The 27985-nt window shown below is 38.3% G+C and overlaps 1 protein-coding gene across 1 annotated transcript; it reads right to left on the bottom strand.

The window, feature by feature from the left end:
• LARS1 (leucyl-tRNA synthetase 1) lies at nt 1–27975 on the bottom strand. Its single transcript, XM_068697700.1, has 32 exons — nt 27842–27975; nt 27486–27604; nt 24830–24917; nt 24045–24125; nt 23471–23611; nt 22195–22356; nt 21772–21884; nt 21272–21335; nt 20676–20743; nt 20108–20333; nt 18725–18812; nt 18540–18616; nt 17837–17890; nt 16725–16865; nt 15992–16069; nt 14888–14973; nt 14730–14795; nt 14547–14629; nt 13765–13903; nt 12040–12252; nt 10509–10566; nt 9490–9553; nt 8778–8961; nt 8457–8547; nt 7413–7553; nt 6672–6812; nt 6457–6567; nt 5234–5344; nt 3774–3878; nt 2529–2624; nt 1410–1542; nt 1–402 (listed from the first exon to the last, which is right to left on the bottom strand). Exons 1-32 carry the CDS (start codon nt 27845–27847, stop codon nt 197–199), a joined length of 3534 nt encoding a protein of 1177 aa, XP_068553801.1. The 5' UTR covers nt 27848–27975; the 3' UTR covers nt 1–196.
• Between the last annotated feature and the right edge of the window lie 10 nt (nt 27976–27985).

Here is a 27985-nt window from a genome sequence, read left to right as displayed (position 1 = left end):
GCCAGAGGAAAATAATTTTATTAAATTTTATTATATCCACATTTAAAAGAGTAGGGACAAACTTGTATGCCTAATTAGGTTGTTTGGGGTGTTTTTTTCTTTAAGAACAGATAAGCATCTTTGTTCGTTACAAATGCTTTCAAAGTCACTCTATGAACCTTCTCACTGTCAGGAATCGAGCCGTGTGCGTGCCAGTTTAATGAACTAAATAAACAATTGTGTCACCGATGTCCTTTGTGAGGCCATTCTCAGTGATGTGAACACGTTTCTCATCCAGGTCAATATGGAAGATGGCTTGCTCTAGAATAGGTGTTTTCTCCACTTCTTCTTTGCCAAGGACTGGAACACGACGGGGTCCAAGTACGGGATCATCAAACCTCATCAGTTTCACTTTAGAGAGATCTGCAATAAAAAGACTCATTAATTGGGTTACAGGATCTACCCACAAGCTATAGTACCAAATAAGTTGACCAAAACAACACTTAAGACTTAGTACTCATAAAATATCGTCCCCAAGAACATATTCTCTCAAGGATACTATTCACATTAAGTTTTAAACCCACTCCGAAGATGTCATTCAGTGGTTACAGAGCACATTACTAGCAGAAACAGTATTTGTCTGTTTTATCCCCAGGTCCCAATACCATGTTCTAAGCATTAAATTTCCCTTATTTGTTTCTGTGACAGCGATGAGTAACTGTGCAGTTACTGTCTTCATTTTCTGAGGAAATAATTCAGGAATTGTGAGAAAGAGGAAGGTGAGGATTTTTGTAAACACAATTCCATTTTTGAATTCACACCAAAATAAGAGATTGCTAAGCAGACCAGGAAAATCACTGTGAAGCCTCAGATCTTTTAGTCAAGCCTTCCTCCAGTACCACCTCCTATCCCTTGTGCACCAACAGAACAGTGACACCTTCTGGAAAAGATGGAAAGCTATGAAGAGTCACTTTTTTTCCATCATTTCAAAATGTTCACTCAGCAGTAGGGTAGTAGATATGCATACACATCTACTACGCACACAGCACATTTCCCCAAGTGCATATTGCTGCACATTATCATATATTCCTCCCTCTGTGTGCACCATCAATGGGCAGTTGTCTTTGTTAGACAGATAAACGTTTATATAAACACAAGCTGTTGAAAAATAAGGAAAGAAAAGATGTCTCTGCTGTCACAAGCTGTTGGATCAAGTCCATCTTTCCTTTAATGCCCAGCTCTACAGTGATTCAGATTTGTTTGAATCTTAATTTCTGTATTCTTCAACACAAACACAGCTGCTATTCCTTTAAGAAAGCTATTTTCTTTCATTACACTGGCCAGAAACTTCATGTTTGTTTTCCACTTGGCTCCTTGAAATGTGAATCTCATCAGCATGTGATAGCTGTGCTTCTGTGTTAGTACCTTACCTTTGATTCCTCTGTCCATTTTCATTAAGCGCCTGATCACTGTCTCTCTATTATCTCCTTGTCTGATGTCAATTTTTGTAGAGAAGTGGCCATTTGATGGTTGAGGGTTCACCAAAAATACAGACACACCAGGCTATAAGAGAGTTGGTAATAACGGTAAAGGCAAAATCTGTGTTTGTGATCAAAGCCTCAGGGAAACATGCAAATAAAACAAATAAATATAATCTATCAACAAATAATCTGGATGGATAACCTTCATTTAGAAACACTGACTGACACTGGCAGAATGCAAGCACTCACAGGAATCTTTAAAATATAAGCCACAGTATGCATAATTTTTTAGGACATATTTAGGGAAATCAATGAAATTTTTACTGTTGAAAAGTATTACAGCTAGAAATATTCATATATGATACTACTGCCAGAGAGTTTCACTAATTTTACACATTACTCACTAAATCTTTCAGGACTACATTACACTGTGCTGTAGGAATAATTTCAAAAGGCTTTATTTTTATGCAACTGAATGCGGTTTATTAGCCAATTTTAAACTAACAGAGAATCATTGAAAATATTAAAAAACACCCTAGGATTCAGCAAGCTAAGTTTCATATGGAAGTTTAAAGAAACTTAAAAAAAAAAAAAAAAAAAAAAAAGCGTAACTGCCAGAATTTCTAAACAACCATGGTAAAGTGAGATTCAGTCACACTCACACAAGACCAGTAGAATCAAGACTACTCAATTCTCTATTTCTGACCTGTGTTTTAACTAGAATACCATCTAATTATCTAAAGAGTGGTAATCGAGGCGTGTGGCTCAAAGAAACAAATATAATATGCTGATGCTCAAGTCACTCATTTTTAACAGTCCCAGTCAGCACAATTTAAAGATTTGACCTAAAGAGCCTTGAGGCTAAGGTACAGTTACAGCCACGTTTACTATTTCCCCTGCCCCCTATACACAGCTACAACTACTTCAGGAAGTGTTTCCTGTCTTGATGAGGTGTTGGGTTAAGGGCAAAAATTCCTCTGTATATCTAAATAACTTTTAAATGGCATGCTTGTGAGATTGTTTTAACTTAAGTTTTCAGATTTCCAGTATCTAAATTTCTGATTTTACCTCAGTTCGGAATACAGAAAACGGTTTTCCAGGACAGCATTCTTCTTTTATTTTATCTTCTGCTTCAGAAGCAAACTTCACTTCAATGTGATCCAGCTGTAAGAAAGGATATGTGTGCGTGTAAATAGGAGTTCAATCATTTTGGAGGGAGCAACAGGAATTATCAGACCTCCATGCACTCCAGGTCCCCGCCCCTAACATTCTTGGTGGTCCTCTGTTCAACAAGCAGCAATTTCTCATCATCCCTTTAACAATAGGGGTAGAGAATGGAGGATGAGACAGGGGCAAAACAATGACACATTCTCCAGATTTGGGCTCAGCAAAGCTGAGAGGGATGACTTCCCAAATCACGTTCTATACAGATAACTCTTTCTAATGTAGGTCAACAAACAGCATGGCTCATTTGCAGTGACAGCACACTCACATTAAACTTGCATTAAACCTGACAGCCCCATAGTAACCACAGTGTCTTCTGTAGCAAACTTGATAGACAGCCAGCCAGTTCCCAGCTTATCTGGAAATACGGAGTTATTATGCCCTGGTACAGAACGTGACAACTCCTGTTAAACTTTGTATGATTTGGTAGTCTAATTCTTATGCTTCTGTATATTGTCCTGCTAAAAGGTGGAACTTCCATGCAGGAGAACTGCTTCTTCTACCAGTTAGTGGTTTGTTTTTTTGTTTGTTTGTTTGTTTTCAAATTTACACATTTTACAACAAAAGTTATTGCTCATTTTTGACTTTGCTCTGATATAGGAGCAAATATTTATTATATATTATATAGGAGCTCCACATTTATTATATTGCACAGGTGAAAAAAATGAAGTTTTTGTAGTTTATATTTTTGAAACTTCTAATTCTTTAAACAAGCTATTTCTTATAAACCTGCCTGAGCTGGTCCCTCATTCAAGTATTTTGGTTATCATACAAAACTGGCATAAATGCTTCTAGACTGGCCTTTCACAATATAACAGTTTTAAAAACCCTGCCTAGAATCCACTCCTTGAAGAGGGTGAAGTAATCTGCTGCAGTTAACATGTGCCACTGTAAGAGTCTGAAGATACAAGGCTGTGATCATTCTTACTAGTGATGCCTATGAATATCTCCTTCTCACTTCTTCAGTTGAAAAATTTAAGATATTGGTTAGGTCTGAGAAAAATGTCTCTTCGAAAGTGTCACTGGACAGGCCAGTCCTCCAGCTATCCCAGTAAGAATCAAGCAACAAAGATGCCAATACATACTAACCTCTAGGGAATTTGTCAAATAGACAATATTCTCCATGAGCACTGCCTGTTCATCAAATTCCAGTTCCAGATCAAGAACACGTGAACCTTTCTTCTCCAGATTTTCCTGTCAGAGGAAAAAAAAATTGATTAAAACCCTCTGAATATGGCAAGTAAAATAATGCTTCAAAGTGGCAAGCAACACACATCAGTCATGAAAAGAACAGGCTTTTAAATATAAGAGCTCTCTGCTGGCACAATATGCTAGCACAGGAGCAACAATTCTCTCGTAATAGGGTTTCTTCCTTAGGGCGTTAGTGACACTGATGGGAGGAGTAAGAGCAATTATAACGCATCTTTAATACAGAATTCAAAAGGTGTTTTATATTAAGTTACTTATAATCTCTATTTAATGTGCAGGTTGAGAATTCTCCAAGTAAGTCAGCATTTCAGTGCTATTTCACAGCAGGAAATTTAGTCTTATGACCTAGTTTAAAACAAAGAATGAGCATACAACAACTGGACATGTTCACAACAGTTGTAAAACAAGTTCTCTGCAGGGAAATAACAATCACTGTATATGTTAACATAAAGGTAACTTCATTAGTACAGAAAACCAAAAGCAAATCACAAGATCTGAAGTATTAACAGCAATATAAAAAACATCTTAAAAAAACTGAACTTTGTCTTTGGAATTTAACCTGTCCCTTTCTCACTTGCATATGCTGAGCCAGATGTCTCTTTAGAAGCCCTGCTCCAGACTTATCCTGGCAGTAGTTTCCTCGTCAGTTTAATGTACGAGATTCCCTAAATTAACAATGAGTTTCTCCTCTTTGTAAACACAGAAACAGCTTTGGGATTTAAGCCTTCTTTTGAAGAAATAGGAAGCAAACGCAAAAATGCTTCTTGTACATTGGAACTGCTGAATAATCAGTTTCACAAAACAATATACTGGTCGAAGGAATTTGAGTTCAGAAGTCTCTATGTATTTATATGTAATCACTTACCAATCATCTTAGAAAGGGCAAGGATCAATTATTGGGTAAGCCTCAGCACGCCAACCCATTCCCTGCATGCAACAGAATCATTAACTATTGCCAGATGAACACTATCAAAAACCAGGTATTTTTCAGACCTAAACTTACTCATCTGATTGAAAGTTTGTCTGATCTGTTTAAACTGCACTAGCTGATCTAATAAATACTACCTCGTTTTAAGAACTTCACTTATACAGACAGCTTCATAGCTGCTTTGTACTTCCTATTCCTCTAAAAGTTTGAGCTATCAGAAAACAGAATAATTTAGAATGACCTTAGAAGGCAAGAGATTTTAAAACTGGACACAGTATTAGAGGTTCATCGTCACCAGTGCTGAGCAGAAGGTAAGGATCACATCCCACAACCTGCTGGCAATACTTTGCCTGCTGCAGCCCAGGACATCACTAATTTTGTTCTATACAAGAAGTGTCCCTCTATCACTTACCTTAATCATGGCAACAAAAGGCATAACCTTCTTCATATACTTCTTCAGCTCTGGCATGTTGCTAAGCTCACTGGCAATTACTTTATTATCTGGCAGTTGACCTCCACTGTCCTGGATATTAATGAATATACATTTAAAAGAACAGGCATCATTTAAAAAATAAATATTTGCCCTTTAATATCATATACCCTTCATGTTTTCCCAAAATACCAGCAAACACTATTATCATTGATTTCCACACAATCATTTTCTCATCCTTTTAAAAAATGTTATAAGTAAGACTGTAAAATCTTGACCAAAACCACTTACCTACTGCCGTTCAAGCAACTCAGTATTATTCTATGTTTTCTTCTTTTACCTTTGACTATATATTAAGGTACCCGAATTATCTAAGATGCATTTTAAATCCACATTTAAGTCTTGCCTCAAGCAGATTTTCATGCAGTGGTTTTCCCAAATTGTTTATATTTTGCATTCACAGTTCAGATATTTGCCAACACTCCAAGTCAGTGCATCAGACTGAACAGCAGAATTCAATAGTGATACAAGAAAGGCTATACAATTCCCCAAACTTAATACTCTAAAGAAAAGTTTTACTTGAAGAGCATTGCTTTAACTCAATATTGCACGTTGAGAGTAGTAACTCTCATCTATCAGCTACAACACCAATTGTTTAAGCTGAAAAAGATGATGGTTCATCAGCATGCCAAAAGCCATTCTCACCAGTTTGCACATCAGAAGCAGACTCTTCTGCTTTCACAGAAGTTAATTTCTTCTGCTTATAACAGATATATTGCATTTCAACATGCTTCTTGCAACATCACTGAATGGTATACACCTACTTAGAGATCACAAAATGCTTCTAAGCCCACTTGCATAGTAACATTAATCTCTTAGTCAACAACACTGCCTCAAAAATACTCCTGGGGAAGAGAATATTTTAAAAGTCTATCAATTTAAAAATGAAAAATAACATAACATGGGCCAGTTTTCACTCAAATTGTCAAAAGGAACAAGGTCATACTGTTCAATCAGTGGTGTTCCTCCAAACATCTTCATTAAGCATTGAAAACTACTAGACAGATATAAAAGCATAAAGGAAATCAAAACTGCCTCATATTTAAGTAATTAGGTAGCAAGTTACAGATTATAAGTTTCTTTAGAGACAGAAAATAAGAGTACAAAAAAGCAGGTAAGCAGCCCAAAGAAACAAGAGCAGTCACCTGATAGTGCTTGCGCAGAACTGATAAGGTGGTGTGCTGCCAAGGCGGGTAGTTCTTTGCCACATAGATGGTACAGTGAGAAGGCTTCTGGGGAGATTCTTTAGTACTTTTCTAAGGGAACAATAGGAAAAAAAAAAAGTAACATCAGGAGGGAGTTCTGAGGCAATCCAAAATTACTGAGTATGAAGACTTAAGGCTGACTTAGTACACTTCACCTTTCCTTTCACAGGTGCCATGAAGCTCTTGAGACGAAGTCTGAGCTCATGAGCTGCTTCCATGAGGTACTGAGAAGAGCGAATTAGTATCTCATCCACAGGACCTGCTATTGGCCAGGAGGCTTTCATGATGGAATCAGGCTTTGAAGAAAGGAAGAAATTACTTGCAGTGAGATAAAAATACATTAGTGTCTGGTGGTTTTTCAAACCATTATAGCTTGAGTGGAAACTGGCTTACACAATTTGAATCTCAATGAGCACCCACCCATAACTCAGTTATAAAGGAACAAGCGTACAGCCAACAAGCACCAGTTTGCAAGTATGTTAAAGACTACATATACAAGCACACCTGCCATATAGCCACGTAACTTCACTTACAAGTACTTATTTCTCCACTTTACCTGCCAACACAAGTTCAAAAGCTAAGTTTCATGCATAAATGTAGAAATGTTTCATTGCTTGGATTAATTTTAGATCACCTCTCAGTGAGAAGATAGTCAAAGTGACTTGTATGAAAGTTACATATATCATTACAGTAACCATGAATATACAGATTAATTCAATATGCTTGCTGTGATACGGGTGATGACTTATCAAGGCAATTCATACACTGATATAGGACAGATGTTGCTTTTAGCTGCATTTGAATGACATCCTCAAGTCTGATACTGGCCTTACTAAAAATCAGCAAAAGCTTAGCTCTGAATGAAATAACAATACTGAAACATATACTACTAGTACCTTTCCCAGCAGTGACCAGATGTGTTCACATAAGTGGGGACAAATGGGAGCCAAGATCAGAGTCTGAACTTCAATAAACTGAAACACCAGCTCTCTGTGCATTCCCTCTATTGCCAGCTCACGATATTTATCTTTTGCTGCCTGAAATAAAGCCAGTTTAACCACTGTTAATGTTAAAATAATGTTATATGTGTTAAAACAACCATTGTGAACACATTAATTGACATGGAGAAACACTTAAAGAAAAACAATTCTTTGCTCTGACATTCCTTTAGAATGTAACAAGTTTAGAACTCAATAACGTATTATTAAAAGAATTACATTCTTAAGCATGCAAGTGTAAAGCTGTCAGTTGACCATTGTACAATAGCATGGTACTTCAAAAGAAGAGGTGTTTTTTTGAGCAGACGTAACATACAAAAATATCCACAACTGTGTATCGGGTACTAGCACTTTCAATAACTTGCTAAATCGTAAGTTATATTACTACTAATACTAAAAAGTAGTAAAAAAAAAAAAAAAAAGGTAATGAATATGATCTATCCTTATGCATACAATACAGCCTACTTAATCACACTCCTGCAACACAAAGGAACCACATAGAGGAGTCTCTGTAATTATATGAAGTGGCATGGTTCAGCAGACACTCTGGAGACACAGTTTATAGAGTATATCAAAAAAGCATTCTACTTCCAAACAATTCTGTTGATTATCATCTGTATTTCTTATGCAGAGTTCCTTATTCCAAAGGAGCAAAAAGGAAACACCCTTCTCAATAGCATCTTTTTTTAAACAGCTTTTTGCTCATATTAGATATCAGAACTATTTGCAGCATCACAGGTGCTCACCTCTGGACTTTTGCAAAATGCCACCAAAAGACCTTTATAATTTAAGACTACTGAAGAGGTCTTTTTTTCCTGATATAATTTGGATTCCAATTCAGCAGTACAATTAACGATCAAAGACGTTAGGATCAAAAGAAATCCACACAAAAGTAATAAATGGCAAGTATTAGTTTTCTACACCTGAAGAGAGATCACCTACCTGAAACTCAAAGAAGCCAGTTTTTAGTGCTTCCTTAAACATCATCTTCTCATAATTTTGATCCGTCTTCATTACGCCTGCATTCATTTCACTAGGGAGGAAAGTGAGATCATCAATATTGTCCACTTCACTTAACAGCAACACTGTAAAGCAACACTAACAATGTCAGTAGTGTGACACAATCACTATTCTGGAAGTGAGGCAAAAATGTGTTTTGTTTTATGGAATTAGTTAACTTGTAGAAAGAAAAAAAAAAACCTACAAAGATGATCCTAGCAAGACTAAAAAAAAGACTAAACCACACTAGCCTTTGTACAGTACCTGGCAAAGACTCTGTCATTGAAGGTGTTAGCAGGACCGCTTCTTAGACTGTCTCTGTTTGCAATCATCTCCTTTACCCACTCCACCCACGTGTAGAGACGAAGAATACCAGCATCAGCCATGGCTTCCACAAAGTTGGCATCTTCAACAGTGTCTCCAGCATCAGCCAAAGCTAAACGCATGCCTGAAGGAAACCACATCAGCTAACATGGCAGGCATGCAATTAGCCAGTAGATATGGATGTAGGAGGCAAGGGACTCAAGCTCAATTACCAGAGGTATCTCAAAAGATGCCCTTTACCCATGATGCATACACTGCCCTTCTTATAAAAAGGAAGAAGATCAGACAGACAACAAGAGCGTAGTACCATCACTGTTCAAAAAACATGAGGATTCAAGAAAGAGCATGGCACACATTTATGCACACACAACAGCATTTGTCTGATGTTTTGACCTCCAGCGAGAATGGGTTTTCATCCAGGCACCTTCTAGAAAGCCTCAGCATTGGAAGTATTGGATTTAAACAAGTGTTGTCTTAACACACATCCCAGTTTTCTACATGAAGTTCAACTTTTCAAACAAAACCAGCTGGTAAGTGGTAGACTTATTGCAGTTAAATACTCCAATATATCCACTGCTCCTTCTGGAGCAAAACATTAATGATGCCAAAATGACTAAAATTGAAAAACAGAAACAGGTCAAAACATACTTACCATCTGCAGAAAACTTGTCAACAGTTTGAGCTAGTGTAAGAAAGTTGCCTGTAGATTTAGACATCTGAAAGAAATAGAAAAACCTTGTTTTTCTCCTACATTCATTTTGCTGTTGGATAAGCAAGACAAACAAGAATTGTTGTCTGAGAAAGTGTTGATTGTCTGAGAAAGTATTTTCTCATGAATCACAGCAAAAGCAGTTTGGTAAAACTGAACTATGTTTCATAGCAAAGAGACGAAATTTCGCAGGTACTGATCCAGTTCCTGAACTTTCTTGAGACTGAACAAATTGTTACTACTAAGGTCTGCATACACCACAACTGCATGGGAATAGTAGCTGCTTTCTGTCTCATTTGGGTTCCGAACTAGAATTCATCAGACTTTGAAAAACAGGACAAATGATACCAAAATTCAATCCCAAAAGTTACCTGAACTAAATTTCTGAAATCAAAATAATACTCTGTAATTGGCATTTTCAACTTATCCCACATCAATTTTTGAGGTAGAGTCTTGTTTGTGTTTTTGTTGTTGTTTTTATGCTTGTTTGCTTTTTTTTTATTATTTGTTTTTGTTTCAATTAGACAGTCTCCAAGGTCAAATTCCAAGGTTCAGGCACTTTTAAATTCAATAAAGTTCAATTTCAGAACTTGTTGGAATTACAAAGTTAGTCACAAAAACTTTTTCTTCTGCTTATACCTACTCTAAGCCTTAACAAAGCAAAAATGCAGTCAAAAAAAAAAAAAAGCATTCTACATTCTGAATTATCCTAAAACTTAATAAAAATCCACTGAAATCGTCACTAAACTGATGAAGCAATACAAGAGCCAACAGGAAAAAGAGTTAAGACAGTATGGGAGGAAAGGCATGTCTTTGCCTCCAGTGAATGAAAAACTCAAAGGCACCAAAGAAGGAACTGAAGTTTTCACAATTTCTTCCTCTTAAGTTCCTAGATAGATTTTTTTTCGATCTGGCTGGCAAGTGCCTATTTTGACAGCTAGATACATAGAACCTTACTGTACCTTTTCAGAATTGAGAAGGAGATGTCCATTTGCTCTCACAGCTACTGGCCATTTTTCTCTGTTTGAAGACAAGATGCAAAGCATATAATTTAGTAAAAATATTCCTTTTAAAAGATAAAATAAACATTTTATGTTCCTGTTTGGGATGAATAATTTAAATGGAATCTTCAAAAAGTATCTGGAGAGGTGGCTTTAAAAAAAAATCAAGGAGTGCCTTTGAAGATGAAAAGAAATATAATATAAGGGCTAGGGCTTACCATTGCTGACATGCAAAGCAGGGAGCATTGCACTGACAATTACACTTCACTTACCTCACCTCCCTCCCTTCAGCTATATTTAGTTTAAAAGACTGTGATTAGCATTGCTCAACAGCACTGGATAGAGCTACACAGTCTTCTGTAGGGCAAACCCACATATCTCAACCAGTGGAGGAAGCAGATTCCTTCTCCATGATCATTGTTACTGCATATGAGAAAACACCTTTTCCTACATACAATTTTAGGCAACTTTTAACTAGTGGTTCAAGGCAGTACAAACAGTATATTCATGCTTAGGAACTACATCGTTCTAAAAGCCCTGTGTGATTGGCAAAAATTCTCAGTCTGTACTATACAGTACACCGCTATATATATATATACACACGCGCACACACACATATATATTTTATATATATATACACACACAGTTTCAACAGTTCATGAGAAGTAATTAAGAAAACAACGATAATAAATTCACTTAAATCTCAGTACAAGAATATGATTCAACACCAGAAAATCCATAGAATACAGAATACATTTGACTTTTAGAAAGGTGAATGAAGGCTACAGCAAAGATTCTTTACTTTTATATGTTTTCTTTCTAATGTGGCTGTTTAACTGTGAGCTTTTCGTGCCTCAACAGATAGCCAAAACAAACGAAAAATAGTGGCAAACACCAGAGCTTCCTTCAACAGCTGCATATGAATATAGTTCTAGATGTTGCTACTGTATATTCTCCAGTTCTCAAAGATAGAAAAAGTCTTAAAGATACAGCAATGCTGGTTTAACATGTTTTTAACATGTACCCTCTAAAGAGGTACCAAGAAAAGGTACTGCTTAGTCAGAACATGCAAATCCTTCGGCTTGATCTAGAGCTATGATTTAAACTGCCAAATTGATTGCTCCATGAAAGCGTTCCAGCGTTTAGAACAGGGTTTCAACAAGCTGACTGAGAGTCGTATTACGCAGTTAAATTTCAGTTTTGTTGTAGCCAGTGTTTTAGAATCCGTATGTAAAAAAAAAAAAAAGACTTGTATCTTAAAATCTTTAAAGAATTCTAGGGGAAAAAAAAAAAAGGAAAAACAAGGGTAAAAAGCCTTCAATTTCAATAACTTCTAGTATAGAAAGTAGAAAAAATACTGCAATATAAAGAATAAGATTTTAAGCTAATCCTGAATGTTAGGTCATCGAAAAAATTAGCAAAGACATCAAAAATAAAAACACTCCAGCTTTATCTCCTGCACACCTTTGTTTTACATTGGTTCCAAACTTACCTTTGATCTGACCACATAGCCACATGATTATAGAGGTAGTATGAGAGATGATTTGGAACAAGATCTTTGCCAGAGACTCTGAGATCCACAGGATACCAAAATTCAAACTCCTCCTTCAGCTTGTCCAACTTTTCTTTTGGAATATCTGTTTTAGGAAATGGAGCTGCCTTGAAGAAGATGTAATCCCAAACTTCTTTGCTCATTTGATGTGCCCTGCACAAAATCACTGACATCTCAATCTGAGATTAAAAACTCCTCTTGCAAGCCACAGCATTTTGAATAAAACTTCTTAAATCTGTTGATTCATTCTCACAACATACTCCACATTTGAAAAGCAAACACGAAAAAAAAAAAATATAGGTATTTTGCTCAAAATTGAAGGAGTCAAACATCAAATACAAAATCAGAGCTCAGATGTACCAGCTCAGGCCATGCCCTGCTTAAAATGCCCTTTGATATTTCCTAATAACCATAAGGACTTCCGTAAAGAAAAAGCAATTAATAATTAAAGTATAATCTTGAACGTCCTGAAAACCCATTTATTTTACAAATGCCCTCCCCTCTAGGCACCACTTGTGACCTTAATTCTGTAATGAAAACCTACTAGTACATAAGTTTCTCTGCATTGCTTGCACTGGGTCATATTGTCATTCCTTCTGGTTTCTATGAAAGTAGAATAGCAGGAATACAAGAAGATTTCCGTACAATTCAAAATCACCCTCCTACATGGAAAAATGTGTCCCGCTTCCTGTGTGCCCCCCACCCCTCATTACCAACACAGAGCTGGGATACCAAATCCATTCAAAATTACTACCAAATAAGACACATTCCAACAATTACTGGAAGTAGGATCCACAAGTTAAAGGAAATTGTTTTACATAGTTTTTTATTCCTAGCTTCTTAGAATTTCACTGGAGTCTACCATATACTACCTGAAAACATTTCAAACTAAATGTCAAATCCACATTTACCATCTTTTAATATCTACTAAGGTGCTTTGGCCCTGTATTACACAGAGAGGAAAAAAAACCCTTCTGAATTCAAACTACTTTTGCACATGTTAAACACAGTTCAAATGACAGACAACACCACCAGTTCAGAATAGCCATATATGCACCAGTTTTCTGCTTTAGCAGGTGGTTACTGCTCTATGCTTTAACTTACTATTGGGTGCTGTGACTTCGTTTCTATGTTTGGTGCTAAAGATTGGTGTATCTGAATGATAAATGACATGATGTGCCATGAATCCCTTATTTACTGTACCCCACAGTGTTAGTCTTAGTCAAAAAAAAAAAAAAAAAAAAGTATTTGCTAATACTAAAAACAACTTGAGTTATCAACTCATGTAATAGCACAATGCAACTTTAGGTACTTAATTACATACATCAAATCTATAATTCAGTGCTAAGGATGCTCACTCCAAAGTTTGTTCCCAGACACTACTAGGATGTAGGTAACCTCTCTGTAATTTGAGAGGTTTGAACACAGGAGAGGTTCTGCTCTCAAGGACATTCCTTCCCACTCTCCGGCCACAGTACTACTTCCCTTTTTCCTTTGTATTTCTCTATAGCATTGCTACAACTTATCTAACAAGTAAGTTAAGTTTTGACAGTAATGCTTTTTAAACACAAAAGCAAATCAGCCTGCTTGACAAGTCTTTGTCAAGAACAATTCAGAAGAGGACACAAAATTAAACAAGCAAATTCAGTGATTCACTCTCCTTACCTAATGCCTAGAGGAGATTCTCCCTGGCCGCTCAGGTTCCCTCCTTGTAACAGATGAGCAACTGTGTAATAGGCCATGTAGATAGTTGAGTCAGAGAGAGACTCTATCAGCCACTGCTCATCCCAAGGCAAACGGGTACCTGGAAAAGATGGAAGCCTGGTATCAGACACAGCCAGCATCATCCCTACTTGCAGGTCTAACAAGCAAGACATTCAAGCATACATAAGCAGTTCGTGACTTTTAGTGGAATCTCTCTCCTTCTGCAAGTACTCATGCTTACACATTTAAAAATCCTTTAAAAGAAATCTGTGCATTTGAAAGTTTTATTCAATAGAAAATACTTGCTATTTTTGTAGCCAGCATCTTAACTAACTGACAAACAAATGTTAATTCATGATTATTTGTTGCAGGTTATAATGCAGTTATAACAGCTGTCCCATGTCAAGCTGCACCTGCTTACATACCTTGCAGGCTACACATGCCAAAGGCTAGTCATCATTTGAGGAGAACACCCAAGAAATGGAATTAGTCCCTTCTGCTAAGATCCATTCCAAATCAACTGCCCAGTCAAAAAACAAAATGCCAGAGATTATCCATAGCCCCACGAGTTTACGAGTTAACGGGTGCCTTCTCTGGGATATTGTGTCAAGATTTAAATTGGATAAGCATAGAACAGACTTAACTGTACCATTTTGGATCCAAGGTATGCTTCAGCCTTCCAAATGAAGTAATGAGTACCATGCTCATGAAGCAATGAGTGAGCAAATAAGTTTTTTGCTTACCTAACCCATACGTCCTTGAGCACGCATGCTCTTGTAGCCATCCTAAAGTAGCTTCAAAATTTCTTCTAGTCTCTTCACAAAACCTGTAAGCAATGAGCTATTACTAATCACTCCTCTCAGTATTCTTAGACCACCACCACCACCACACAATCACTCCTCTTTACATCTGCTTTGATAACTTACGTCTCTAGATGTTTCAAGCACTCTGACGTCTGTTTCTTCCAGCCCACTTCACCATAATCTAAATACCTACAGCCATGAAAAGTTTATCATAACACAGCAATCAGCAAGTTGGATATAACTTGACAGTAATGCTTTAACTACAGATTTACTTTGCTTACCATTGGTCACAAAGGGCCACGACACATTCATCAGAGGACCTTGATATAACTTGTTTCTCAGGTTCCATAAAAATCATGGCTTCATCCTATGGGAAGAGATCATTATACACCTAAAAGGGCAATACAGCCAAGATAAAGGGCAATAAAGCTAATTTATCAGAGCCTTGAAAACCCTCACATCTAAAAACCACCATCTTTATTCTAATTTGTTTTACAACATTTATTGCATGGTCTTCATAACTGCACTGGCTGTCTACCTCAGTATTTGCTTCAGTAAAATAAGGATAACATTTGACTATGTACCTCCTAGATGTGTCAGTTCACATAATTCTGTGAAGAATGTCTCCATTCATTACAAAAAGGAGGACAGAAGCAAAAAATCTTACTCGTTAGTTATGCCCCTAGCAGTTGAAAATATTCTTGGGAAAAAGTTATTTACAACAGAATCTAAAAAATATAACAAATCACAGCTACTATTAAAAAAAAAAAAAAAAAAAAGGTTGGGAAGGCAAATAAAAATAGAATGGTGAGCTTTAATTCTTCCTTCACAGACTATACATTCTGATACAGGATGAAACAGTATAAAGTGTTATGTTACAAGCTGAACATACAGTGCCAAAATGACAAGCTAATAGTGACAAAGTAACAGATTACTCTCTCACTTCCAGTCCTCACTAGGAAAAATCTTACCAGAGAAATGACAATCATTGTTCATTTACTCTTTCTCCTCTGCTTGATGATCCCCACCCAGACATGGGGTGTCTGCATGTAATGACTACCCTTTACTTCTACTTGAAAGAGCCTTTAAGTTCAGATCCTATACTTTCAGTATCTTCACAGCTATATCAAAGATGAAAATCAGACCAAAATATTTCCTAGACAAGGTGATGGGATGAAGCAGGGAATAAGATGTCTCTACTTAAGCTATTCATCCCACTTAACAAAAGAACACAAGCGATTTGAGCAGTACAATATACTCTGTAGCTACCCCTAAGCACCACTGAGAGGACTGCAGAACAAAAGAGAGGTTTCTTCAGAGACTGTTACTGTGAAAAAAGACAAAATGGATGATTTAGGAGAAGCTGCGTGCATTCTATGACATACGTTATCCACCATCATCTTCTGAATAAGTTTCTTGACATCTTGAACTTTTTGTCCTTTGTATCCATCCACCAACATTACCTGTAAAAGAGGAGTAAAGAGAGTTGATTGTTTTTAAATTAAGAAGGAATAGGTGCAGTACGGCTTTGGATCTAAGAAAGAAATAGTGATTACTGGATTTTTGATGTGCACAAATAGGAATCAAGCTTCCAGGTTGTTTGTTGGTTGTTTTTTTGGTTGGTTGGTTGGTTTTATTTAATAGACAATCTTCTTTACCTAAAACAAAGTTGTATACATGCATATAGACAACCCCACATGGCTAGTAGGAACAGCAAATTCTTTCCAGTTTACAAAAAAACGGCTGAGGATTACATCACAGTAACCCACTACACAAGTAGATAAAAAAAAAAAAAAAAATGTATTGCCATCTTTCCCTATCAGTTTCCAAATCAATACTTTAACAAAATTGATCAGTTCTTTAACGTGACCACTTGCTAAGAAACCAAATTATGAGCCTCGGTTTGTATTCATACATTTCTCTGTTCTTTCTTCATTTCTACACAACTCCTCCAACTGTAGAATGCAACTGCTGAAAAATTCTTAATGTAAAATGGACTCTTGGAAAAAAAAAAAAACTCCCTCTTTCCTGCTCTTTTTTTATTATTATTATTTATTTACCTTGCCCCATGATATTTTTTTCTCCCAATCAAACTAAGCCAAATCTTTTATTACTTACTCCTTCATAAAATGCTTTCAGGTATACTCTCTGCTTGGCCTCAGCAAGTTTCTCTCTGTCGTTCTGGCTCTGAATTTTGAGCTCATCACAGACTGATGAAGCACAAAGGTTGCCATATCCTGGCGTTTCGATGATGGGCACCTGAGAATTAACAAAACAGTGTCGCATATTGACTTTAAGTTATTTCAATGCAATTTCTACACAAGGATTCATCTTCTAGATTTGATGTACTTCACAAGAAGTGATGCACTGAACAAGAGACAATATTTTGCTTGATTTGCAGGCCTTAGGCTAACATGAGTTTGAACCAGAGATCAAGAAGGGAAACAAGAGGCGGTTATTACTTGCACAGTGTTTGTGCTGAATGATATCTTGGCAAAAAGCAGTATTAAACGGCCTTAATGACAACAGAAGCAGCTGCTAAGACAAGGGCCAACTTCTACCACATTGCGCTACTCTGTGTGTAAATTTGCAGCATCTATTAGTAATCAAATTACACAGGCGTATCGGTGCACTTCCACTGATCAGCTCAAGAACTCTTGGTAGTCCCTGCTGGGACTTCTGATCTGCTCTCCCACCAACAATAACCCACTTTTATCTCCTCACATCATGCCAGTACCAAGTTGTACCAGCACTGAAGCTAGCCTGTGGAAGCAAGGGTAATACGGAATGCTGGGGGAGCTTTACCCATCACCTGTTTTCCAATGAAAACTGATTCAGCCGTGAGTCTGTGTTAATAGGAAGGGACTTCAGCCCTTTGCACAGAACAGATGCAGATAACAAGATAGTTATTTTAAGTTTTAACCAACCAATAGGTTATCAATATAATGATGCACTTTCTCCAAAACAGTAATTTCCACAAAAATTGGTACTTTTATTTAACTCTGGTATAGCACAGAATAATAAATCTTGACTGCAAACCCTAACAGACCAAATATTACTACTGTAACAAAACACGAAAACATTGGATTTTCAATCTCTTTCATCTGAAAAGTAGAAGTTCGGGAGAAATCAGATAGAAATTCTGAGAGAGGCAGGCAGTTCTGGCACATTTCTCATCAGTGAATACAAAGCCATGTGCACTGCAGATGCACACAGCTGGGTGTACTCACCGGTTCAAATGGCAGGACCATTTCATCTTTAATGCCATACTTCATTCTGAAAGCCTTTGAAAGTCAGAAAAAACACAACATGAATAGAAGTAAACTTTTCTATCTTTGAAGGTTTTTAGTGTCTTTCATGGACACAATATCTTATTATAAAACAGACAAAAATACTTCTCTTCATGCTCACCATTTCTCGCACCTGACATTAATTCTGGTCTCATTTTCACGTGATTTTCTATCAGAAAGTATACATTTCTAAGATGGAAAAAGCCACACTAGAGCTGTGTAGAACGGAACTTCAACAGCCAGTGGACAACTGTTTAGACAGTGATGCCCTTCTGAAGCTGTGATAGCAACAGCTACTCTACGCACCTGAAATGCATTTGAAATTTTGAATTCATACAGAGTTCTCATCTCTGGAAGTTATTTTCACAACAGGAATTCATTTCTATTTCACTGACACTTTTCTCTGTATGTTAAGATACAGAAGTGACATCATTCTCATTCATAACCCTCCTTGAAGACCGAGAATAAAAACTTTGCTGACCTCAGCTGGTTTTATTTTATTGTTTAACTATTTCGATTTGAAGTTAGAGATGGCAGAACAACCACCAAAGGGAGTTTCGTTTTACCCACTGGATATCCACTTCTGTTGCTCCACACTCTGGAAAGGAAATAGAAAGAAAAGTGATTCAGGTACGAGACTGACCTGTTTTTTTTTCAAATCTCTCAGGGCGGCAAGATCATCTGGAGAATCAGAAGGGACACTTGTTACCACTCCAGTTCCTTGACAAAGAAAAAGATAAAACAGATTAAAAAATTAGTTAACATACTGACAACATGATGTACGGTGTGCATCAAACAGGCTTAGGCACAAAGCTGTTGCAACGTTACCTTTATCTTCCTTGATTGTGAGCATGGGAAGAGTATATATAACTTTGTAGGTGGTGAGAGGTGCAGAAAGTGCAGCACCAAGAATCTCCTACATGGGGCAAAAGAATATAATTACTATAAAGAGCACTTTTTCAGTCTGAGTAAGCTCTGCTTGCTGATAGTATTTTAAACTTGCTGGCATTCCCCACATATTATAAACAAATTAACTACATGTATTGTTAGACAAGGAGAAGAAAAGCATCTGTGTACCATTTGAGATAATACATGGACTATTTACTAGTCAAAAAATCAAATGGCAGATAATATACACAAAATAATATAGAGCAAAGCAAAATTACTGAAATAGAAAGTCTAGAGCTGGAAAAAAGATAAGAAGCAGGAAAACAGTTTGTGTCCAAATATTTTGATCACATCAGCATCAAGACACTATCAAGAGGGTAGGCAGCCACTGCAACAGGCTTCCTAGAGAGGTGGACATGGACAGGCACGAGGCATCAGTCAAGAGGTATTTGGATAGTGCTTTTAATGATATGCTTTAACTTTGGGTAAGCCCCAAAGTAGTCTGACAGTTGGACTCAATGACCTTTGTAGGTCCTTTCCAACTGAATCTATTCTATGTTGTGTTTTATAAGAATTAGCTAACCACTTTTGAAAGCTAGATTAAACTAAAAGGCAGTAAAAGCATATAGTCGAGACTTATGCACTGACAAGAGGTAGTCTAGGTGCTGCAGTTGTCTTCTCCCTCTCTAATTTGCTTGGATCCATATCATCTCTACTAATGAAGAAAAAAAAAGTGTGCTTTCTACTTAATGCAAAGCAGGATCAAGAAGGATGGAAAGATTTTAGTGAACAAAGATCAAATGAGGTAAACAGCATGAAGGTACTCTGGGTTAGGATGAACAAATGCCTCTAACCATGCTTTTACTACCCTTTAATTTCTGTTCTCCATAAATACCAAAAATTAACATTCAACTACAAAACTAAGAAAGCTGTATTCAGAAAGATGGAAGCTTCAGCACCAGTCTTTCTCACATAATACCTTACAGCTGTTACTTTTCTTTTTCCACTCCTAGTACAGAGAAGTCATCACTCTTTGCAGCACACACAAAAACGCTACTTAAATCATTCATTTATCAGTACTGCTAAGGCAACAGTAATGCATTTGTCAATGAGACAGTGCATCTGGTTAATCTCCCAAATGTAGTAGTAGCTGCCAAAGAAGCTCTTTTGCATTTTTAATTTTTGTTTTCAAGTTACTTGACACTCAGATTTTTTTTTTGTAGTTCCTCTATTTTCTTTATAAGCAGAATTCTACAACCACCTTTCTAAGTATAAGCTTCACAGGAGTAGATAAACCTGGCCCACAAGCTGCAAGATGCTTACTTCTCCCATCAGTTCCTTGACAACAGGTACGACTCCATTGTCTTTTGTAAAGCCCTGGTAGGACATGTTCCTGGCAGCTCTTTGTGTACAGATAAAAATATCCCCATTCGCAGTTTCAAAGCCGATGTACTTCATATCTGGGCGAACCCAGCAGTTAGTCTGTCCAAACATGGTCTCTGGTCTGAGCGTAGCAGCCACCAAGAAGATATTTTTTCCTCTTAGGCCACTGGGGGGGGGAAAAAGTATTTTATAAGTCACCAAAATAAAAACATTCAGGGTAATATAAAACATGCTCTTAAGCTAATATGCACTGTAAGTAACATTTCCTAAGGGATGAAAGTGGCTCATTAGCTTCTTTGTGGGGCTTTTAATTTAACTTTGTTTTTGAACTCCCAATTTGTGTTCCACACAGATTAGTGAATATGGCAGCTCAAAACAGAGACCAAGTCGTTGCATGACAGAAATAACACTACGAAATTAAATTCTGCATTAGGTAGAACAAACTAATTTAATGGTTACTTCTGGCCATAAGATGGAAGTTAATTGCCATTATGAATTCAAGACCTACCTTAATTTTGCTGGGTAAGGTTCTAACACCTTCATTTTTATTAGAGTATATTCTTGAGGTCCGACACCCTACAGTTCACATAAACAATGCACCGATCAATATACGAAGTTGACTCAAGCAATAAAGAAAATAAATTCTATTCTGTAGTCACCTAACACAAACGCTGTTGAAAGCACCAGTTGTTTCTTCAAAGAAAATCATATTTCTATTGATAGAAATGGCTGCTTAATAAAACGCAGTCTGAAAAGAGAGGTTCTATTTTATTCCTCCGTCTGAAAATTTATTCATGACAGCAACTATCTCAGCAACATAACAAAAGCTTTTTGTTTTGTTTCAACAAATAGATAATGATACACTGTAGTGATGTTGGTGGCACAAATTGCCAGATAATCACAGAAAATAGCTACAGTGAAAAATACTATCCATAGTTCAGGATAAGTATTCTCAACAGTGGAGTTCATTCAGTTTTCACAGGTACTGACAACTGAGAACAGATAGTACAGTATGTACAAAATACATTTGACCAAGATACATTTTTTCCATTCAGTATTTAAGAACCATAAGCAACGCATAAAAATGTCAACTAAAAATATTACCTCTCCTGTTTGCCTGTCATGATCCATGCAAGGCTGTCCATCTTTTGGAGAATAAATTGTGTATCTAAAAAAAAAGGTGTATGTTCACTTAGTAGTAAGTACTATAATCTATAGATGAAGAGAAGGAAAAAAAGCTTCGTATCCAAAGGGAGATTCCCTATATATTTCCTAATTTTTAGGGATTTTCCTAAAAGGAAATTCCCTAAATGGTATTTTCAAATTTTGCCTCTGTTTCCACTGCCGTCAGTAAGATTTTGCCAGAGCTTTTAGTATTGACCTTACTTTGAGTTGGCATCTGTTGTCAAACTAAAACACAGGGACGCTATTTCACAAAGGCAGCTAGCACAATAAAGACACTATGTTACAATGTATATAGGGCATTTGAAATAAAAGGATTTTAGTTTAATTCGAGTCATAGGCAAGTTCTAGAAACATTTCACAGGTCTCCATGTTTTATAAAGCTGAGTTCATCCAAACTCACAAACTCATGGCAGACTTACCGTTTCCCAAACTTAATCTTATTTCTTTCTCTTAAGGTAAGGAATTGCCATCGTACAAAGGAATCATAGTAAGGGTTAACATCTGTGGTAATGAAAGAACGCCTCCAATCCACCTGGAAATTTGTAAGAGTTTTTGTAAGTAAAAAAAGAGTAAAATAAATAAAAAATACTCTAAATAAAGAGTATTTGTAAGTAAATAAAGAAATTGAAGGAAATTTGAATTACGGTAAAACCATAAATTTAAAACTAAAAAAGACACTTTTCTCCAAAAACATATTGCAAGTACATATCATACTAAGGGAGCAATGTGCATGTGTTTGGTCTTTCAGAGCTGATGTGTTAAGACAAAAGCATATCCACAAATGTAGTAACAAGTCAAGTATGGCTGCTTCCATAATTGAATTTTAGATTTCATACAGTTACCTTCAATCCCATGCTCTTCAGATCCTGGACAGCAAGGGGAGGGAAATAATCCAGCCAATGCTCAGCTTCAGAAAAACCAATGACTTCTTCATCAGATAGACCCAAAGACTTCATAATTCCCCACTGGTATTTGGAAGACCCAGTCTTGGCAGCAGCCTTACTCTAACAGAAGAATTGTGATTAGAAAAAAAAAAAAAAATGCATGTTCTCACATTGACAATACCTTCATATGCTCTAGTGCATTTTCCCCTCCACTTACATTGTGGTTTCTATTTCCAGATATAGAAGTTAATGTGAATATTCTAGTTGCCTTTCACAAGCAGTGAAGACAATTACAGTTTGATCTACAGTATTTCGTTTCCTAGCTCATGTTCAAGTATACACAATTTTGTACCCTCCCCTTCTTTTCAACTGATACATGCTTCGATACATGCTTTGATATCAGGATACATCTGCAGAAAACATGTGCCATGAGACACTGGCAAGAAATGACCAGCTAATTGATGTGCTGGTCAAACAAATGTGTATTTTTACCATGAAAAGGTGGAGCAGTCCTATACCAAATCCTTGTAATAAAAGCCTTTTCTGCTGGTACTTTGGTCATACTACTTTTTCCAGCTATTGTCCTTTGTCTATCTTACATCTCCACCCAACTGGAACTATCTGCAAGAGCAATCAAGATCCTACCTACTGTTGATGCATAACAGGCAGAATCCTCAATCTAATACTTATACTGCAACAATCTATTTGGAATAAATAGTACAGATTAGAACACCTCTAAAGTTTTCCTGGACTTGATTCTTTCCTTGCCTTGTGATACTCACAAAATCATACATCTCTTAAAAATTGGATAAATCACAGTATTTTGAATTATTTTCCTTAGGGCATTTACAATAGAGTACTCAGAATAGCACATCTAACCCCTACCACTAAGAAAGCAGGGTTATTTCATAGTTTGTGAATGCTCTGTGCAGCAAAGCATTCAGGTATTATATTACTCCGGATGATCTGATTTCTCTTAGGAGGCTATCAAACAGTGCACCAGCTTATCATTAAGTTTTCATGTATTAAAGTGGTATCTCTGGAACCATGCAGTAAATGCATTTTTTTTCAAGTTAACCTTAAAAGGACAAAGTTATCTTGAAAAAACAATCAAAACATTTTTTATCACAGGCTTCTCTGAAGTGTGTGTAGGAGGAACACCAAACTACAATGCATACTTTGAAGCTTTGTGAGCACAGCTGCCAATCCTGAGTCCTTGTTTAATCAACTTTACCTTTTTCCCTTTTGCTTTGTCTTTGATGATAACCTCTTCTTCTTTTTTACCAGAATTATCTTCTTCCTCTTCCTCCTCATCAGGAAATTCAGGGGGGCAGCCATATAATTCCATTTCTCTTTTTAGCTTATCTGCACAAGCCTAAATAGAGTTATTGGTAGACTATCAGTACTTTTCCATAGCTATGATTGAAGCACCTGACAAGGATCAGTTTCTACTGATAACACTGTGTTCTACTACAACATTTCAACTTTTACTGGAAGTTGCATGACCTTCTGGGACACCTTGCAACTTAAAGAAAGCCTGCCGGGGCAGGATGATGCTTACAGTGAGGATTTACTTGCAAATGAAAGAAAACTACTTGGACTTAATTTTGAAGCATTTTATTTTCTAGAACGTCACACTGCATAGTTCAAGCACAAAACACATCTTTACTACAAATTCAGGTTCCAAATCACACTGTCTTAATCATTTTTTTGAATAAATTACCATAATGTTCCAGACAGACAGCAGTCAATGCTCCAAGCACCTTTACACATAGAAAGCATGAGAAAAAGCCCTCAGTAACTCTTACCTTGATAGGCATCCCCGTGCAGTGTAGGCCAAATGGGAACAAACAACTCTTTCCCTTTAGCCGCTGATACCCAGTTGCGAACTATAAAAAGTGGAAAAACGAAACACATGAAATAAGAATGGTAGAGGGCTAAATCAACACCCTTCCTAAAACGTAGATGTAATTCCTTTTCCACATGAAGCTACTAAGAGAAACGAATGCAGCCAACAGCATCTAAGAAGCCCATTGTAGGAAAAGGTAAAAACACATTTTGTTACCAGGTCTGCCACTGACTGGCTGCCTAGAGTACAAAGCCTTCTAATTTTCACTTCACTGTTTTTGACTAGTGAAGAACGGAAAGAAGAAATGAATTTTGTGGAATCCTATCCATTAGTATCTAAAACCTGTTAACATACAGGTAACAGAGCACAGTATTCACAAACAAAAAAGACAATAAGGTTCTTTGTGAAGTTTGTGCTAATTAGCAGCTAAACAAACAATAGGAAGCAGCACCTCCTAAAAACACCTGCAAACATGAAGGAAGAACCAGAGGAAACACCTGTATTCTAGTTTCCCAGAATAAATTGAAAAAAAAAGTGATATGTAGTCTTTCTTTTCAACCACCAATATTGCTTCCGGAAATATGAAAAAAGGAAACTTGAATACATCATGATTGAATCTACGAAGTAATTAGCAAGGCATTCCATTAGCTTGACATTTAACTATAAAATTAGCACGTAACTACAAAAGTAGCATTAGCTCCTTTAAAAGTAGCCTTTAAAGGTATTAGCGATGGAAAACTTTACCTCACATTTGGATAAAGAAAATGTGTGTCCCAGGTGAAGTCGTCCATTCATGTAGGGGTAAGGAAAAGTAACAAAGTACTTTCCTTTGCTGAAAAGAAAATCAAAGAATTGAAACATACAAACATAGAAACATCCTTCAAAAGTGAGCACCAGGAAAAGCATGAATAATACAGTTAACATCTAGGTATGTTCCCATATCATCAGCTCACAACGACATTAAAATACTTTTTTTTCTTGCAATATCATGAGTCTTTGATTGTAAACCACTGCTATACTAACAAGTTTTATCATATGTAAAAAAAAAAAAATCTCAGACTGACATCCCAAAGAAACTCTGACAAAAGTTCAAAGAAACTCTGACGCATCTTCCAAAGTCAGGAACTTCTAATCCTGATTCTCTAAACAACTACTGCAAAGGCTTACAGAAATAATTTATTTAATCTCCCACTGCCTGAGTTCAGCTTTACTAGTGGTATGCTGTAAATAATCACTTAATATCCAACAGTAGTATTATTGCACAGCATTTTGAATACATATTGCCGTAATCTGACCCCTGAAAACATCTAAGATAATTTCTAGATATCTGGGCCATTTGAAATTTCTGCCTCCGCCTTTGCACTTACTTTACTTGCAAAATATTATAGCTTAAGAAGCTGCCACCTGTTATAGCACGTTAGTTATTATCTTGGGTTAGTAATGAAACCAATCAAGCGGGAGGAAATTAAACAACAAAAGAAGCACCTTCTATAACAGGCAGATAGCAGCTTGGGAATATTCCACCACAAGACCAGATGGCAGTTATCAAAGGAAAGTGTTACGTTAACTGAAATCAGCACAGATTAAAAGTAGAATGCTCCATTAAAAAAAAAAAAAAAAACTAATAAGAAAAACACAGTGAAATTCATAGTAGTTCAAATGAATTTGAAGTGACAAACACCAACAAGGACTGGAAAATGCCTAGATAACTCAGTACAGATTCACATGCAGATAATGCCAACAAAAGGAATTTTGTTTTAAAAAAATGAAAGAACATAATTAATCCTAACAAGGGCATTATGAAATGGAAACTGCAAAAAACAAGAAGTGGTTGAGGCACAGCACCTCTAGAAACACACAGAAGTTACATTCGCAGAGGAAGCTTTAAGCAAGGAAGCAGAAATGCAACGAAATGCAGTGATTGGACCTGAGGTCAGGTAACTGAAATAAAACAAAACCATCATCAGCTGGTAAAGCACCCAAAGAAGAGCTGTGGTGGAACACCATCCCGTTAAGGAAGGGGCATCTTTTTTCCTCGGGAATCCCCTTAAGCATAAGCAGAGATTATATCAAAGAATTTATTAAGCCTGAATTTTGGAAGCGATCAAGCACATTATAAGTCATCTCTCCTGGCTGGTTTTCTCTGAATAACTGCTATTTAATATTGATGCGGACGTTTCTGCCAGCACTTCCTAGGACTGAATATTGCACAAATGGCACCAAATCTCTTACAGCAGTTCTATCACACTACCACGGAGCTTCAAGAGCTCAACTTAACAAAAAGCATCGCAAGTAAAGCTTTTTCCTGCACAGCATCAGGTCCTGCCGTGACTACATGAGCAACGACTGCGGCAATGTACATGGCAGCACCTCTCTCTCTCTCTCTCTCTCTCTCTTCTAGGGTAGCTTGCAGTAGTATCAGCTCTTTTCTGAAAACAGAAGTTTCTGACAAAGCCCTGAAGTAAACACACACAGTTTTACCTGGAATATAACAAAATCAAGTCAGCGAAGCAGCTTTTCTTGATTTATAGGGTGTGCATACGTAGTCACAGCGAACGCTGAAGTTTCACAGTTGCTCAGTATTGCAAACTGCCCTACTGTGTTCATTTGCGTCAGAAACTCGGTACCAATTACAACCCTGCATTTCAGACTGCGTTACTCTTAAGCCACAAAAGACTCCACAACGCTAACAACAAGCGTACCCACACAACCACTTTTATTACGCCTCCTAGATTTAGGATTCAACTCCTCCGACCCGTTTAGGGGCAGATGTGTCAGTCACAATTTGCGCAGTCCCGACACCAACACTGCTGAAGCCGCAGCTCACAACAAGAGGAGTCCCAAGCAAAGCCCTGTGACTAACGAACAGGTCACACAGCGTCAACACAGCTCGTACACCAAAACAGATCACAGCTCCTCATCTGTGCAATGAGCACACACGCGGCCTTTGCCCGTTTATACACAAAGCACACCAGGCTGGCCTACGCCAGGACCCGAGGTGTTTGGTACAGGATTTTCTGTTCTCAGCAGCAGAGCGGGGCCACGCCGCAGGTAAAGGCGAGCTCCTTCCTGGCTGGGGGCTGCCAGGCCCTGCCACTCCTCTACCATACCGAGAGAGGCTCCCAGCGCCAGGAGGCGAACATCCCAAACAGAACCGTGTCTGTCAGCTCCCGGACCGTGCTGAGGGCGGCTGGGCCTTGGCCAACAGGCGCCCGGCACCGCCTCACGCCCCCAGGCAGGGGGATGCTGACCCAGTGCGGGACAACCCCGGGTGGCCGGGGCGCGCGGCCCGCTCATGGGAGGCCGCTTCTGCGCCCCCCGGCTGCTGAGGGAACAAAACCGGGCACACGGCTCCGGGCACACGGCTCCGGGCACACGGCTCCGGGCACACGGCCCGTACCTGCTGCGGCTCCGCGCATCCGAGGCGTCGCTCTCGAAGACCCGCTCCGCGTCCCAGCGCCGCTGCACCTCCCGCTCGATGCTCTTCAGGAAATCAACCTTGGCCGTGCCCTTGCGCTCCTGGGAAGCGGGGAGCGGAGCCTGAGCGGGCACCGGGAGCGGAGCCGCACGGAGCCGCACGGGGCCGCTCCCAGCCGCTGCCTGCCCGGACCGCGGGGCGCGGTCACGAGCCCGGCCCCGGCCCCGGCAACCCCCGGCCCCCCCCCGGTATCCCCCCGGTACCCGCACCCCCCCCCCGCCCGGCCCCGGCAGTGCCCGCCCCGGCCCCAGCCCCGGCCCCGCGCGCGTCCCGCTCACCGCCATGGCGCCGGAAGGAGGAGGGGCCGGGGGGGGGCAGCGCGGCCCCGTGACGCGCCGGGGCCGTACCAAGCGCGGTGGGGCCGGGGGGGGGGTGCGGCCTCCTCGCCCCTTCCGGCCGCGCGGTGTCGGGGCGCTGCGCCT

Source organism: Anas acuta, chromosome 14 (genome assembly GCF_963932015.1).
Source record: "Anas acuta chromosome 14, bAnaAcu1.1, whole genome shotgun sequence".
Taxonomy (NCBI): Eukaryota; Metazoa; Chordata; class Aves; order Anseriformes; family Anatidae; genus Anas; species Anas acuta.
The sequence above is the reverse complement of the archived record's forward strand: the minus strand, read 5'-3'. Positions and strand labels throughout refer to the sequence as shown.

Excerpts from the sequence above, each read along its gene's own strand:
- LARS1 (XM_068697700.1), bottom strand. Across the intron at positions 20,334-20,675 it reads CCTTACCCAGCAAAATTAAG|TGGCCTAAGAGGAAAAAATA; the intron begins GTAGGTCTTGAA and ends TCCCCCCCCCAG. Across the intron at positions 14,796-14,887 it reads GTGGCCCTTTGTGACCAATG|GTATTTAGATTATGGTGAAG; the intron begins GTAAGCAAAGTA and ends TCATGGCTGTAG.